We start from the raw sequence: 15,646 nt of genomic DNA on the forward strand, positions 1-15,646 counted from the left end.
CTTATAAAGGTGCGAGCTTGTTTCTTTTTTTTCCCCCCCTCTCTCTATTTTAACAGACTTTTAGATCCTCAGACAAACACAGAAATAGCAAATTATCCAATCTATAAAATCCTTTTCTGTGTACGAGGGCACGATGGGACCCCTGAAAGTGATTGCTTTGCTTTCACTGAAAGCCACTACAATGCAGAACTCTTCAGGATTCATGTCTTCCGATGTGAAATCCAAGAGGCTGTAAGTTCCAGTTCTTTGTCAGATGGTAATTATGTACATGTAAACTTTGTTACTGAAATTAAAGTAATGTAATTCATCACTTTTGGCTTTCTTCTACCCAATTTAAGTTAATTATAGTAACCTCAGATATGAAATATGAGTGCATGGGTTACAGTTTATCCTTCTATGAAGTGCAGAGAAACAGTTAATTAGATGGTGAGACTGAGTTATTTTGGTACCATTTCCTGTCACTCTGCTCTCCAGGGGAGGTTCAGGAGGGTTTCAGCTGCTCTCTGTGCTGTGTTCCTGCAGGTGAGCCGAATCCTGTACAGCTTTGCCACTGCCTTCCGGCGCTCTGCCAAACAGACCCCGCTCTCAGCCACCCCCCAGACCCCGGACAGTGACATTTTCACCTTCTCCGTGTCTCTGGAAATCAAAGAAGACGATGGGAAGGGTTATTTCAGGTAGAGATTCTCTGTTCATACAACATGAGGTTCTGTTGGCAGTGCGTGAATGGAGAGTGTGAGCCTGAGGTGGTCCCTAAATTCCCTTTCAGAAAGTTTCCTCTTCTAGTTTGAATGCATCCCAGACACAGGCATTTTTGGGAAGTAAAACAGTGATAACCCTCTGAACTGTTTAATCTTGGTCATTGAACTGCACCTGGTGCTACCTGCAACGTGCCTATTCTGTTTTGCTTTTTTCTGTGAAATCCCCTTCTATGCAGTGGCTTTCTAAGCTGTGTTCAGCTGGACTGCTGCTGAGGCTGAAAATGCATCACTGTGCCTGTGCTCTCACACCCAGAGCTGGGCACGTTTTCAGCCAGCTTTTCAGAGGCTGTGGGAATGCTGCAGGAGGCACAGGGCTGCGTATTTTTAATAAAGTCCCATGAAAGAAGGCTGTCTACTGCCCTTATGTGTTTTATGTAACCATTTACAGCGTGCTGTAATTGCTGAAGTGTCTTTATTTCAGCACAGCCTGTCTGCCAAACACGCTGACTTGTTGAGCACGTTGGCTCCCAGCCACAGCTCCAGAGTTGCTTCTCTCCTAAGATTTACATCCAGCTCAAGATGTATTTATTAAATAAACAAATCACATTTAATAATCCGGTATTTATTCAGCACTCCAAAGGGCTGCTCAAGCGTTGAAACTGAAAAATTATTTAGCTCGGGGCCTAAAAAGGTGCTGATGGTTCTTGGGCTTTTCTGAAAGGTGCTGAAGGTTCAGTTCAAATAACATATGTCATCAGTTTGACACTAATCCTTGTGTGACCCTTCCTGTGCAGACTCAAACTCACCTGCAAATCGAGTGGATACTTTTCTCTAATGAAAAAGGAAGTTGTGTAAAGATTGGTGGGTGCACTCTTGGCTCGTTGGCTTGTGATGTGCCCCAGCAGTCACCTCCCTTGAGAGCAGTGTGACAGATAATGGTGCATGTTACTTGGGGAGTCAGTGTTTAGAAACCTGGTTGAAATGCTGCTGGAAGTCTCACAGCACTGAGCCCCACTGTATATAATCACAGTTTTTGTTCTGAAAACGGAGTGTCCTTGGTTTTCACATCATTATATTGCCCTTTCTTTCACATTACCCATTGCAGGGTGCAGGGAAGGAAAGTGTTGGGTGAGTGCTTTGGTGTAAGAACCTCTTTACCAATCTCTGATACTTCGTTACATGCAAGGAATACAGATAAATGTGTGGTTTTTTTTCCTTTCCTGCTGAATAACAGTGCAGTTCCCAAAGACAAGGACAGGCAATGCTTCAAACTGCGCCAGGGGATTGATAAGAAGATAGTGATTTATGTCCAACAGACAACTAATAAAGAGCTTGCTATTGAAAGGTAATTTCATCAGTTTTTTTAAAAATTCTTTATCTGTTTGATGTTTGTGTTCTTTCCTCTGAGGCAGCTGTTCTATGGACTCTCCATTTGTGTGATTTAATACCACACCCCTCAAGTGTGGTAAAGGAGAGGATGGAGTGGGATATACCCCCTGTGGGCCAGAAGTCCCTGGGAAATGAAACCACAAAGGACAGAGCCTTGCACTTCATCTGATTCTTGTCTGTACTGAAGGGTAAATTCTGTGCAAGAAAAAACCAAAACAAACCAAAGGAAGGGCAAGAGACATGCTTGATGGTTTGTTGACATTTGTCAGTGGATTCATGGGCTGTTTGTGATGTAACACAGTGATTATTTAGATAAGAAATGTCAATGGTTTGTTTATGAGTAAGCCTGGTTTTTACAGTTTGGTTTTTTTTTTTTTGCCTGGCTTTGCAGATGTTTTGGCCTCCTCCTTAGCCGCGGGAAGGATGTCCGGAGCGGTGACATGCACCTTTTGGATTTGGTGAGGATCTTTTGTTCATAAAGTTCAGTGATAATTTTGGTTACGGACAGAAAGGATTCAGACACCTCTGCACAGACGGGGCTGTGGGTCATGGTATGGAGGGTGGGGCTCTGGGCAGCTGGGTCGAGTCCCTGCAGAGTTAGAACATGACCTGATGCTTGGCCAAGGGAGTTGCCCAATTTTATAGTCACTCATGAGTGTTCTCAGTTAATGGCCTGAAAAAAGAAACGTGGAGCCTTATTTTAGATGTGCCGAATATTAAAGAGCTGTGCTTTGAACATGAAAAGTTTTTATAGCATACTTATCTCTGTAAAAATCGAGGCCTGAGAGGCTTCAAATGGAACACGGAGAATTAGTGGGTGCTTTGTTCTTATGACTCACTTTTCTATCTATAAAATAATGATAGAGAACATCTGACTTCACAAGTGTGAAGTGACAACAACCTTACCAGTATTTATGCGGTACATGCTTGTTACAATAGTGAGTACTCAGGAATGTTCGATACTACATGAATAATTTGGCTTTTTACCAGCCTTTGGATTGCCCAGAAGAAAAGGTTCTTGGGAAGACAGACAAGCTGAACAGAGATGATCTGTTGCAGACTCTGTCACACCAACTTGTCTCCTTCCCTTGCCGGTGCAGTGGCTCTTTTACGGGGCTGAGGCTTCGTAGTGTAGAGATAATTTAAATAAAAATACATCCATTTACCTTGTTTCCAGGAGTCCATGGGGAAGAGCTCTGATGGGAAATCCTACGTGATCACCGGGAGCTGGAATCAAAAATCTCCACACTTCCAGTTTGTAAATGAAGAAACACCAAAAGGTATGGACATTGCCAGGGTTATCCCTAGGCAGGGAAATGACTTCCATAGAGGGCACCAGATCAGTTCTCTTCTCCCTTAGGATGAATCCCACAAAAAGCCTTTCACAGTGGGGGATATATTCTTAGAAAGTAGGATGCCAAATGCCACATATAAAAAAAAAAAAAAAAAAAAAAAAAAGACAACTAAGCCCAGTGCTCAGCAGTACCTTGGGAGAGCTGTGTCCCAGCAGGGGGCTGTGCAGGTGTGTGGGCACAGGATGCAGGTGCTCCGTGCACCACGGGAGCTTTTCAAGAATCCCGTTGGGAATTGCACTAAACGGCTCGTACGGATTTCTGCTTTGCTCGGTTTCTTGTGGTCACTTCAGATTTTTCCAAACCCGAGTTTGTAATTAAAACAGAAGGATCCCTGTACCTGTGAAAATGAAAGTAAACCACTCCCAGCTGTCATCCAAAAATAGCGGGTGCTCCATTGCTCTCTCGAGCCCTGAAACAGATCTGTCATTGCTTCTTTTAAGATGTCAGCTGAATTACCATCCTCTCAATCTGTTGTCACAGTTTCATGCCAAGGGTTGGGGAAGTTAATGGGAATTGACTGGGCAAAGTCATAAAAGTCAGCTGCTGGGCACAATCTGCTGCTGGATTGAATGTCATCCTGCCTGAAGGACACGATTTATCAGTCAGTACCAGAAGAGATCTCATAGGTCACTGAGCCTCCTTTTGGAGCATCAAACTGTGCAGTCAATTTTCAGAATGTCACAGCTGAGATGGTCTCAAATGCCTTTAATATCGTGGTACTTAACACTCAAGCAACTTCTCAAACCAAGAAAGAGCTGCAGTGTAATTAGGCTGGATGGCAGGAGATCTGCACTGTGCAGTTGAGTGCATATGTATGCACTTCTAATGTTTAATGAAGGGTTTGGATACATTTCAGTGGGATTTGAAAAAGCAGAATTTTTATTCTCTTTAACAAGCCCGTTTTCTTGGCTTGAAGACTTCAGTTTCCTTACTCTCTAGTGGATGGTGCACAGTCATCTGATTTCTCTATTTTGAAACTTCTAAGGTTTTGAGATGTTACAGTAGGGGAAAAATGAATTCTGAAAAAGAAAGTTTCCTTTGTTCTTTCACGTTACTAGGAAAGAGGTTACGGAATATTTTATTTGGAATATTTTTTAGCGCTCTCACTTGGTTCCCCCTCTGCAGATAAAGTGCTGTTCATGACCACGGCAGTGGATTTGGTGATCACTGAGGTGCAGGAGCCCGTTCGGTTCATTCTGGAGACCAAAGTCAGAGTTTGTTCCCCCAATGAGAGGCTGTTCTGGCCCTTCAGCAAACGGAGCTCCACGGAAAATTTTTTCTTGAAGCTGAAACAGGTAAATGCTTTAAAAAATAAAGCAATAAAATTCACAGTTAATAGGCTCTTTTTCCCTGTGGCTGGTAAAACCTTTACGAATGCAGTGTTCATAATGCAACATTTTGCTCCTGAATCAAAGAGGTACAATAAATGCTCTTCAATTTTAGAGCAGCTCTCCTTTATCATGCTGATTGTTGCTGGCTATCTGCAGTTCCCCATAAAGAGCTGGAAATAGCTTTTTGGATGGCTTTGATGAGGCTGCGAAGTTGCAGAGAGGCTCATGGATTTTCCAGCCAAACCACAGAAATAAAAGGGAACAGAGGATTTATCTGGGGCTGTGCTGAGAGGTGCTGACATAAGGGTAGAGTGGGGTGGTTGTGTACAATTAAGGTGAAAAGAAGTCTTCACTGTAATCCTCCTGCCATGTTATCTGATACATCACCAAACTTAGCATACAAATTGAGCATTTCTTTTTAGATTTCCTTTAGATGAGCAAACATCCATCTGAAATTCCAAAAGAAATTATTTTTGGTGGAAAAGTCTATTTTCCCCCTTCTACACAGTTGGAAGCAGAGATTTCACACATACCCCGATTTTGCCCTGGGGGGAAAAAATCCAAGCAGCCGCAAAAAATTCCTAGAACTTGTTAAAAAATTTTACTGGTTTTTCCAACTTACTTCTTTATGCTATCTACTAAAAAGGGAAAGATTATTTTTGTCCAAGATATTCATAATAACAAGGCAATAACTTAAAATAAGGCTGGTAAGTTGAAGGTCCAAGTCACTCAAGAGACGATGCACTTGGAATAGCTGCTCTTCTCCTGTTCTAGAAATTATTGTCCTGAAATTAAAGTCCTGTTTAAAGAAATGGAAATGTATAAAAGCAAATAACAATGAGGATGTACGTGCTCTCTCAAGGTTTAGTAATTCTGGGTGCAGCCCAAAAAGAAAGCAATGTTGGAGTCCTGATTGCTTGATAAGTGTTCTCTTTTTAAAGAGGTTTTCAATTAAACAGGATGATTCTTTTTGCACTTGTCTTCAAGTGCTGGCAACAGAATGGCATCTGGGTAGTAACAGAGATGAGGTTCACCGGGGATTCTATTTTGTGTATGTCCTATTTTTTATGTAAAATATGAACACACATTTTCAGTCTCTTTCCTTCCAAATTTAAGGTGGAAAAATTCTTCATGGATGAGCTCAGCCTTTTTATTTAGAATACTTTCGAGGTGGAGCGTGGAGATGTTGAACATTTGAGGCTGTTGGGCTATAAATATTCTGCAGCCTCCAAAAGGTGCCTTTTTCTGTTTGGCAGTTTAAAGGAAGCTTATCTTGCTGAGCTAATTCTGTATCTTTTGTCTTACCAAACTCACAGGCATTGTGACTTATCTTAGCCAATTCTCCTTTTCCACAGGCACTGTCAGGTTATCCAACTTCCAGTGTTTACTAATGGAAGATTATCAAAATTCATAGTGGAAGCAACAAATATAGAATGTACTGCCTGATAAGCCTGGAAGGGAAACCTGTTTCTGTGGAGTCATGATTAGCCTATTAAAAATACAGCTGTGTAGAATTGGCTTATCTTACTTTGGCAGTGTTTCTTTATTCGGAAATGGTGAAAGCAGAGGGATTTTATTTGCTCAGATTACATGTAGTGATTTAGTTTTGATGCATTGCTTTTCATTTTTAATGCTCCAAAGGATAAAATTGAGCACTGGGAGCTTAGTGTAGAGTGTAATTATAAATCTTATTTCCCTCTCTTCTTCACCTTCCCTTTTCTACTGTCTATTTTTATTCATTTAGGAAAAAAAGAAAGTTCCAAGTCCTTAAACTGCATTAAAATTTTAGAACCACTTGACAAAGAAAAGTCCTCCTTTAAAGGAAAGGAAGGTATGAAAGCATTGAAAATTGAGGAGAAACGGGGGTGGAGTTGTTTCATATTAAGGAGCCTTCCTCTGTTAGACCACAGCTGCATTGACAGCTTCAAAAATCTGAGCATTTATGGTAGGAAGACTCCAGGCCTGCACAAGGCATTGAGTGTGCAGCTCTCACGTGTGTCAGCATTCCTACTGCCCAGTGGGGGGGAAGCTGTTCCTCACCTCTCTGCCCCAGAGTGAGAAAGCAGAGCCTTAGGAAGGGACGTGGCACTTGTGCACCCTTTGCCAGTGAAGTGAACTTGTTCCCTAGATCAAGCAGAAGGACAGGAAGAACAACTCGGACACGCTGTATGAAGTGGTGTGCCTGGAGAGCGAGTCCGAGAGGGAGAGGAGGAAAACCACGGCCAGCCCCTCCCTGCGCCTGCCCCAGTCGGGCTCCCAGGGCTCCATGATCCCTTCTCCCCCCGAGGACGATGAAGAGGAAGGTAAGAAGCAGACTGGGTGCTCTGTGGACGTGGAGAGAAAGGGCTCGTGGTAAATAACACAGTTATAAAACATGTTGAATCGTTTCCAGTCAGAATCCGGCCTCCTGATGGGTTTTTGTTTGCTTGAGTGCTCTGAGCACTCAGTAACCAGTACCCCAACATTCCTGGGGCAGCCTCTCCCTCCTCTGACTCTTCTGTGTCTGTGCTTTTCCCAACCCAGGCCTCCAGTGTGATGATATATTTGGGACAATGTGAAAAGAGGCTGCTAAAAATTGGGGGTTGTCCTATAGCTGCAGCTGTGAACAGATTTGGGAGTGAAAACGAGAAGCTGATATTATTTGGAAGTCTCAGCAGGCAGCGTGTTTTAGTGAAGAGGAGAGTTGGACAACTGTGGTAGATAAAACTGTACCAGGACCTGCCCAGCTTGGAGCTTAATGCATTTTCAAGAACTTTTCTCTGCTTTAGAAAAATTCTTTTAAACCAAAGCATGGACCAGTTCTGAGTATATAAACATGTGGCCCTACAGCTCTGAGATGAAATGGGGATGACTTGGGTTTCTGCTTTGTCACTTTCCTGCTGGCCTTCCATGTGGCCTTGGCTGAAGGGTCCTCTCTGTTCTGTTGGCAGACAATGATGAACCCCTCTTGAGTGGTTCTGGAGATGTTTCCAAAGAGTGTGCAGAAAAAATTCTTGAGACGTGGGGAGAGCTGCTGTCCAAGTGGTAAGTGGCAAAATCACATTCTGAAAGTTAGTCCTGAATATTCTTGTCCTGTTTGCTCCTTCATCTTGGAGTTTCTGTTGTTTCCAGAGGCCAGCTGAGACAAGATGAGGGTGAATTTAGTCCTCTGTTCATCCCCACAACAACCCTTATTCTCTGGCTTCGTGTTTTCTGATTTCTTCACAGGATGTTTTAAGTATTTGAATTTTTGAGTGCATGCTTAATATATAGAAATTCACTTATGCTATATCTTTAGGTGCTTCTGTCTTAAAATGAGCATTCTGCTTATCTGTGAGTTCCCTGGGATTTTGTCAAAGAAAAACTTAAACGAAAAAGTATAAAGAAAATGCAGCTCTTCCTTTGTCTTTATTTTGCACAGATCACTCCCATTCCTCTTTGTAATTCCAATGTAGTTCACAGCCAGTTTTTCTTGCAGCTGTCATATCTTAGTGACTGTAGCTGAAGAAAATGGGAGATCTGGACTTGGATAGCGAAGATGTTTTTCTTCCTTATCTAAAGGAAGGCTCCAGAGCCTGCCAAGAAGGAAGTACATGAGCTCTGCTGTTTTTTCCCCCAGAAAATGCCAGTGTACCAGGGGAGTGTTTCCTCACAGTCCAATTGCTAATGCAACACCCTCCTCCTCTGATGAGCGATCTTTTATTCATCTTGAAGTAGCCTGAGCTGTTCTGGAATGATGCTGATTGTTGCAAAATTCAGGTTTTGTGTTAGGTTTTAATTTTCTCCCCACAACAAGGGATGACAGGGAACATGAGATTGAGCTCAAATAGGCTTTGTTCTGACTCTGGCTCTTCTGCTGCCTTTTGCTTCCTAACGTTGGTGAGGAGCAGGGCAAAGGGAGTACAGCAAGTAAAGGCTGAATGTGGGATTAGATTAAAGGAGTAGGACAGCAGGGATTAGATTTAAGGAGTAGGATGGCAGGGTCATGCAGCTTGGATGAGGGAAAGTATTGATGTGACCACTTAGCAAGGATTCTGTTAAATTTAAGATTATAACGATTTAGCATTATTTTTTATTTTCTGCAATTACTGCTTTTTTGAATAAACACTTTTCCTTCCAGTTTGGTTCTGCACTAATTTGCTAAGAAAGTGGACATAGAAATGGACCCATTTGCAAGAAGGGGAAGGCTGTGGTAAAATGATCCATGGTCCCTTTTTCCTCTCCTAGTCTGGGAGAAACATCTTTACCAGATGAGCTCTGTGCATCTGCTGCTGTGAGAAAGTTTCTTTCAACTTGAATTTTTTTGTAATTCTTCCAAGGGCTCAAAGATAATTAAGCCACCTGACTCCCATTGGAAATGTTTTGGCAGCTCTAAGAGGATATGAAATGCTTCTGTGCTAATGCTGGCAACAACTTTAATATGTGTTAAAGGGCTTTCCTTCTTAACTAAAAATGTGTATTTGGAAGCAATGATCCTCCAGCTTTTAACATAAGAGGATTGAAAATCATAAAAATCAGAGTTTAGGTAGTTTCATGCTAGCTTTTTTTACAATTCTGTAATTAGATTTGTACAGTAATTAAATATGCATTGTTATTTTGTGATTTCTAAATAGTATTTGGCTGATATTTCATAACTGCTGAGTCACACAATTTTCTCATTTCAAAATAGTTTGGAAGGATCCAGCAGTGTGTGGCTTTTAGTCCACAGCCTTCATGACTGTACTCATTGGAACTACTGCTGTGCTTACTCTGATCTGAGATTAGGGCCAAGCAGTTTTGGAGGCCTCTACAAAAACATCGATTATTTTGTATGTGACAGTTATTTTATATAAATATTTATCACAAAGGTATAATAAATGCTCTGTGAATGTTTGTCTGTGGGTGTGACTGTGTGTGGATGTAGGTGTAACTGCTATATAGTTATTATTTTTGCTATGGTTGATTTCTTTTAGAGAAAGCAGAGTGAAGGAGGACATGATGGTCCTGGGCTCTGTGCAGTAAATACTGATTTAAATGCCCACACTGTTAGTCTCTAGATTACTAGGTCAGAACTCTGTAGACTGAAGAAAGGCAGCAAAGAGTCCCAGTCTGTGTCAAATTATCATCCACATATCCGTCAGACTGTTACGAACATTATTAAATGACAGCTTTTTAGGAACAAAATGCGATTGATGTGACACGAGTTCAGTTTTTTGCCTGGCTTTGTCTGTCAGTTCTCTTGATCATTTTACCCAGAAATTTGTTTTTTAGTAACTGCAGAAAAATGTTAATTTCTTTGATTTAAGGACTGTGTCTTTTGGGAATTTTATGTATAAGCCACAAATGAGCTGTTCAGCCTAACTTGCTGTAAGTGCATAAATTATACGCAGGTTTAGTTTTTACAACTTTCAGAGCTGTAATTTATGAGCTGTCAGCGGTCTCGCTGGAGAGGGCTGTTTAGTTGGGCCTGGCTGGTGCAGTGGAAGCTGCTTCAGTGCGGGGATGTCGTTAGATAACCGTGTGAGGTGGTTTTTATAGCTCTGTCTTCTGCCCCTCCCTCACCTCGGGGGTCACCCTGCTGGCCTGTGGGGGCTTCTGCAAACTACCCATCATTTGGGGGTTGTTTGGAGTTGGAATTTACGCTTTATGACCTCTGTCCCCCAGTTCTAGTATTTGATGGGGAGTTTTGGTTTGTTCGGTGTATTACATTTAAATTTATGTTTACTCTTCCATAACTCGAATCTCACTCACCCTGGCAGCATCTGGGCTGTCACGACATTGCTGTCACTTGCCGTGCGTGGTGTTGGTCCCTGTTTGGGTGGCAGTGACATCCTTGCCCCCCTTCCCCAGGCACCTGAACCTGAGCGTGCGGCCGAAGACGCTGTCGGCGTTGGTGCGGAGCGGGGTGCCCGAGGCGCTGAGGGGAGAGGTGTGGCAGCTGCTGGCTGGGTGTCACAACAACGACCACCTGGTGGAGAAGTACCGCATCCTCATCACCAAGGTAGGGCCTTCTCAGCAGCTTTTCTTCCCCCCATGTCCTAAAGAATGCGCAGACAGAGGTTTTCGCAGCGTGCGCCTTCCTGAGGGTTCACGAGTGTGTCTGAACGTAGGGGAGCAACAGCAGAAACCCCAACGGGCAGGGCTGTTTGTGGCTTTAGGCTGCTTTCCTTTTCATAGGCCGGGTTCTGTTTCCCTCAGACCAGTTCTGAGTTAGTTTGTAAAAAATAAGTGTCCTGTTAATTGCTTTCATAACTGACAGAAACTCATTTCCTTTGCTTGTTTGGCTTTTCTGAACGAAAGATGAATTTTGCTGTGTTGTCTTAATATTTATGCTAAAAGTCCAACACTTGTTGAAATTGCACCCTTTTTTGGTAGAAGGAAAAACAGAATTTGGACATTTTTGCCCTAGACAGCAGTTTAATTCCTCATCTTGAACGCTGACCTCAGTAAGGATGGAAAAGAAAGTAGGAATTGTATGTACAGACATCATCCAGTGTTTCTCAAAGTTCTAGAGTAACAAATGGGTCACAAAGTGAAATGTCACTCGTTATGCAGAACACTGATGTTACTTTGAATTTGACCATTATTTGTATAACTACATTGGATTTTATTGCTTTCATCAAACATGCACATCTAGAAGGACTGTATTAGAAATTATTAATGATGCAGCTTTAGTACAAATATAACAGAAATTAATTATTCACCAGTTAAAAAGCAAAACAACTGAATCAGCCTTTGTATATCTATATTCTGATGGCACGGATTCACAAGGAGCAATTAAAGACCTTAATTCTGAGGGCAGGAGGGCGTCTGAAATTAAACTTGGTTTCTGCTGGATTCATGCAGGAAGGATCCTACGTGATGTGAATGAATCAGATCAGCTAAAAATGTTCTGCCATAAGTACTTTCACATACTCAGTGAATATAGAAGAAACTTGATCTGAATTCCTTAATATTGGTGTATGCATTCTAGAACTGTGACTTGGGTTTTATGGTGAATAAATCATATAAATAATGTGGAGGTTGAGTGCTGTGGCAAGGAGTGATCACAGTTACCCTGTTGTGTTATTTTAATTGCCTGGTGTGTGGCTGACAGCCTCCCTTGTTTCTCTGTTTCAGTGTTTTGGTATCAGAATGGAAAGGATGATGCCTTTGTGGCACAGTTGGTGACATGTACTGCTACTATCTTTGTCAGCTAGAAAGGAATAGTGTAACATTTTCATTTTTAAACCTGTGAAACCTTTCCACTCATTTTCATTTGGCTGAGACAAAGAAAATAGCCTGGATTTCATGTGTTGGAAGCATCTCTAGAGTCCAAGTAAAAGGGAGAGAAGGCTGGTCCAGCACTGAGTTCTGCAGCTAAAGGACTGCCTATACCTGCAGTGGTCCTTCAGTATGGAAAATAATGAAGAAATTAAAGCAAATGGGGACTGACTGACCATTTTCAGGCCCTGCTGTAGTCACATGAGGCCTGTGGTGTATTACCAGCACGCTGCCATAGCCAGCTCAAGGAAATGAAAATGAAGTTTCCTTCATCTGGAAGCAGGAGCAGAGGGAGCCGATGCAAAACCTCTGCCCTTCAGTGCGAGCAGGAGGTGCAGAAAGCCTGTGTGAGGGCTCATAATCCAGTGCCCCTTCTCTCTTCATGTTGACCTCTATTCCTGTAGCTGCATTTGATTTCTGCCAGGCTTTTCGTGACCCCGCACGGCAGCACAGTCCCAAATTAATAAGGATCTGTGTTGACATCTGCTCCAGAACCTTCTGGCCTCTTTCAGGGATTTTTTTTTTTTCCCCTCGTGTGCAGGATATTGGATGCAGCACCCCGGGATTCCTTCTGGTAGTTGCTTTCCTGTGCAGGCTCAGGGAATCTCTGGGTTTTTGCTTTCTTTTGCAAATTAACTGCTGCAAGGACAGTTGTTTGTTTGCTGTTGAGATGTGGCTACTGAAGGAGTGGAAAGGAAATGTCTCCTGTTGTGTTCTACCAGTGGAGGCTCTGGCTGGGTCTCTTCTTGAATATGACTTAGAAATGGCATTGAAACCGTGCATCAAGGTGTGCTCCTTGCGTTCCAGTCACGGTGACAGCATTAATGAATGATCTGCCCTTTATTTCTTTGCCAGACGCTGGCTGGGGTTTTGTTCTCTGCGCCTTTGTTGTTGCGGTAATGGCGAAGTTTCATCGTCGTGGTGCTTCCACGAATCACTTTTGAGAATTTGCACGCCATCTGTGTGCAATAATAAAGCTTTTAGCAACTCCAGATTGCTGTGCTCGTGGTGGGGAGCGTGGATGGAAGCCAGCCCAGTGAATTAAGGTCATGTCCCTACTGGGGACAGAAAGCAAGCTCTAGGTAAAACGATCTAGACAATCCCTGGGAGAGGCATCTGTTCCTGGTAGGACTTTGGCAATCGTGGTTAGGGCTGTTAATCTTCAGGCTTCCAGCCACTGAAGGGTAGGAGGAGAGGTGTGGAGACTCACTCCAAGCATTTATGGACACCTGCAGGAAAAATAGCCCATGTTCTTGACAGTCATAGGTGGATGGGAAGTATTGCTGAGTAGAAAAAGTAGAAAAATGAGCCATGTGGGTTAAAAAAAGATAAGTAAACACGGTCCAAAGCAAAAGAGACAACAGACACTTCTCAGACAAGGTTTTTAAGAAGGATTAGTACAAATACTGAATCTCTCAGTGGAGAAGTTCTTCGTAATACCAACGTTTTAAGAACCTGACATTTACAATATTGAGGAGAAAGTAAAAAGCTCTTGGATATAGGTCTGTGTGGGAGGAAATGTCGAAAGGAAAAAACCATGAACTGTTGTACCAGATAAATACACTATATTAAGAAATTACAACGTGAGAGGGACATCTTGTGGCACAAATAAAATAAAAAATAATAGTCCAGTGGCAGGAGGAGTATCCTGGAATGTTACCCCAGGGTCACCATTTCTGGTAGAAATTCCAGGCCTGGCAAGAGATTAATTTGTTCCAGTCTTTCTTACAGCAGGAGTCTTGCTACACACTTTCTCATCTTCCCACTTTTTGTCTCTGTGAGCAGAGGATTACAGAACACAGACGTTCTACCAAATATACTTGTCTGTCTTGGTGCAAATGATACTAGTTTTTAATGAAGAAATAGATTAAAATGTCACTCCCATTATTTGACTGAATGTGTTGTCATCAGTAGCATAAAGTGTGACAGAACTTTAGCTGTGGGTGGTTAACACTTATTTTCCACATGTATCACAATCTTATTTCCATATGCTCGTATAAATTAAAAAGAATAAATTTAATTTGCGGGAGTACAAAGGGCCACGCTTGTGTACAATCAACCGAAATTAATCCCGCCACATGTCTGTGAATCTCGGCGTAGCCTTGTCAGTGCGTCTGAACCTCGAGATCCTGCCTTTGATTGGTTTTGATCACGTGGTGGTAAAAGTTTAATTATCTTTCTCCAGCAGTGGTTTTCCCAAGAGCTGTCGCTGTAACTTTGAGTGATTTCTTGAGTACCTGTTGGTTGCCTTAGATGAGGTCGTGCTGTACCTCGGAGTAGAAGGGGGGAAGTCTCTCCAGCGCAGCAGTTTTCAGTCACAGCAGAGCTCAGGCACCTCAGCCAGTGCCTTCTGAAGAGGTTTTCTCAGTGGGCTGGCTGTGCCCCAGAGCAGAGCTGGGCTAGCAGGCCCTGACCCCCAGCCCTGTCACCTTCCAGTTGCACCTTCTGCCCTTGGCTGCTTCGCTGCTGCTCAGGGCTGATCACCAGGAGGAACTTGAGCTGTTACTGCTCTTGCTTCAGGGAAACAATAGAATGGCAGTTAAAGGGAAAACCAGACAGAAATACCTCTGGGCTGGATGGGTGCTGAGCTTGTACTTCTCATAAAAACCTGAACGTCGGGCAGGTTTTGATTTCATGGTGCATCTTCTGTTTAAGAATCCCTGCAACCAGATGTTGTTGTTTTGGTCAGGCTCACAATTTCCATCGCTACCTTGTTTTTAGACATCTGAGATAGAAAGTTCAGTGTATGTTGTTTTGGTGGGGATGTTTATGATGTGTCTATTCGTGCCTAAGGATCCAGAAATACTATGGGAATCAATTGGTATGTAAATCATTCTCTGCTTTGGAAAGATAGATCATTTCTCCAGCAGTAATTCAATCATAGCTTGTTTTTTGTAAAACCACAATACCCTTGCCTAAATTTAATTCAAAGTTTATGTTTCCTAGCTACAGTTCTAGTACTTCAGTTGCCATGAGTAGAAACACCATAAATTGTGACAAAAATGAAGGACAAGAGTAAAGGGATCTTTTTGGGGTAAAGATAGGGTGGAAGCCCAAGTTTTTGTTTTCGGGCTTTTGCACAAGATGAACTAAAAATCTGCCAAGTCATGCTGTTGTCCAGCACAGATTTTTGACCAACATGAGTGTTTCATAAAATGGGGGATTCTTTTGCTGCTTACAGGTCAGGTACAATCCTGAGCATTGCAGCGTGGTTGCTTTGACCACAATTAATTATCCAGTAGGAATTGCACAGAATGACCATTATTTAAGTTAGGTTAACCTGGGGTTTGTTGGTGTTGGTTGAATTCAGTGTGTGGATTTAGGTCTGTAAGGATGCCAGGTGCACGCTTTCATGTCTGACTAAATGATTTAGATTGCCAAGGAGCCTCACTCCAGTCCCTTACTGGTTTGATCCGATCGAAGATCAATCCCCATAGCGAGGGGCCTGTCCTAACCTGTGGCAGTGGGGCACTTTGGTATCGGGGCAGAGAATGAGCTTCCAAATCCCATGGGAACGTGTTTTCCAGCATGCCACCTGTGTAAAACAGTCTTGACAAACAACAAACAATACCCATCTCTTGTTATGCCTCTCCGCCTTCGGAGAGGTTTTCCTGGTTGAATAGTGTGATGGTGTTAGCTCGTGGTGTGAACA

The 15,646-nt window shown here is 42.7% G+C and overlaps 1 protein-coding gene across 2 annotated transcripts in view; it reads left to right on the forward strand.

The window, feature by feature from the left end:
- RABGAP1 (RAB GTPase activating protein 1) overlaps positions 1–15,646 on the forward strand; it is a 67,360-nt gene that overhangs the window by 20,914 nt on the left and 30,800 nt on the right. For both annotated transcript variants that reach the window (XM_027885916.1, XM_027885915.1), the window contains exons 5-13: positions 57–231; positions 523–674; positions 1,933–2,043; positions 2,479–2,545; positions 3,265–3,367; positions 4,568–4,737; positions 6,902–7,076; positions 7,704–7,797; positions 10,582–10,732. In XM_027885916.1, coding sequence (XP_027741717.1) covers positions 57–231; positions 523–674; positions 1,933–2,043; positions 2,479–2,545; positions 3,265–3,367; positions 4,568–4,737; positions 6,902–7,076; positions 7,704–7,797; positions 10,582–10,732 — 1,198 coding nt within the window. The remainder of the gene's footprint in view (positions 1–56; positions 232–522; positions 675–1,932; positions 2,044–2,478; positions 2,546–3,264; positions 3,368–4,567; positions 4,738–6,901; positions 7,077–7,703; positions 7,798–10,581; positions 10,733–15,646) is intronic.

Source organism: Empidonax traillii, unplaced genomic scaffold, assembly GCF_003031625.1.
Source record: "Empidonax traillii isolate 1590-97213 ecotype Southwest subspecies unplaced genomic scaffold, ASM303162v1 scaffold174:size915687, whole genome shotgun sequence".
NCBI classification, from domain to species: Eukaryota; Metazoa; Chordata; class Aves; order Passeriformes; family Tyrannidae; genus Empidonax; species Empidonax traillii.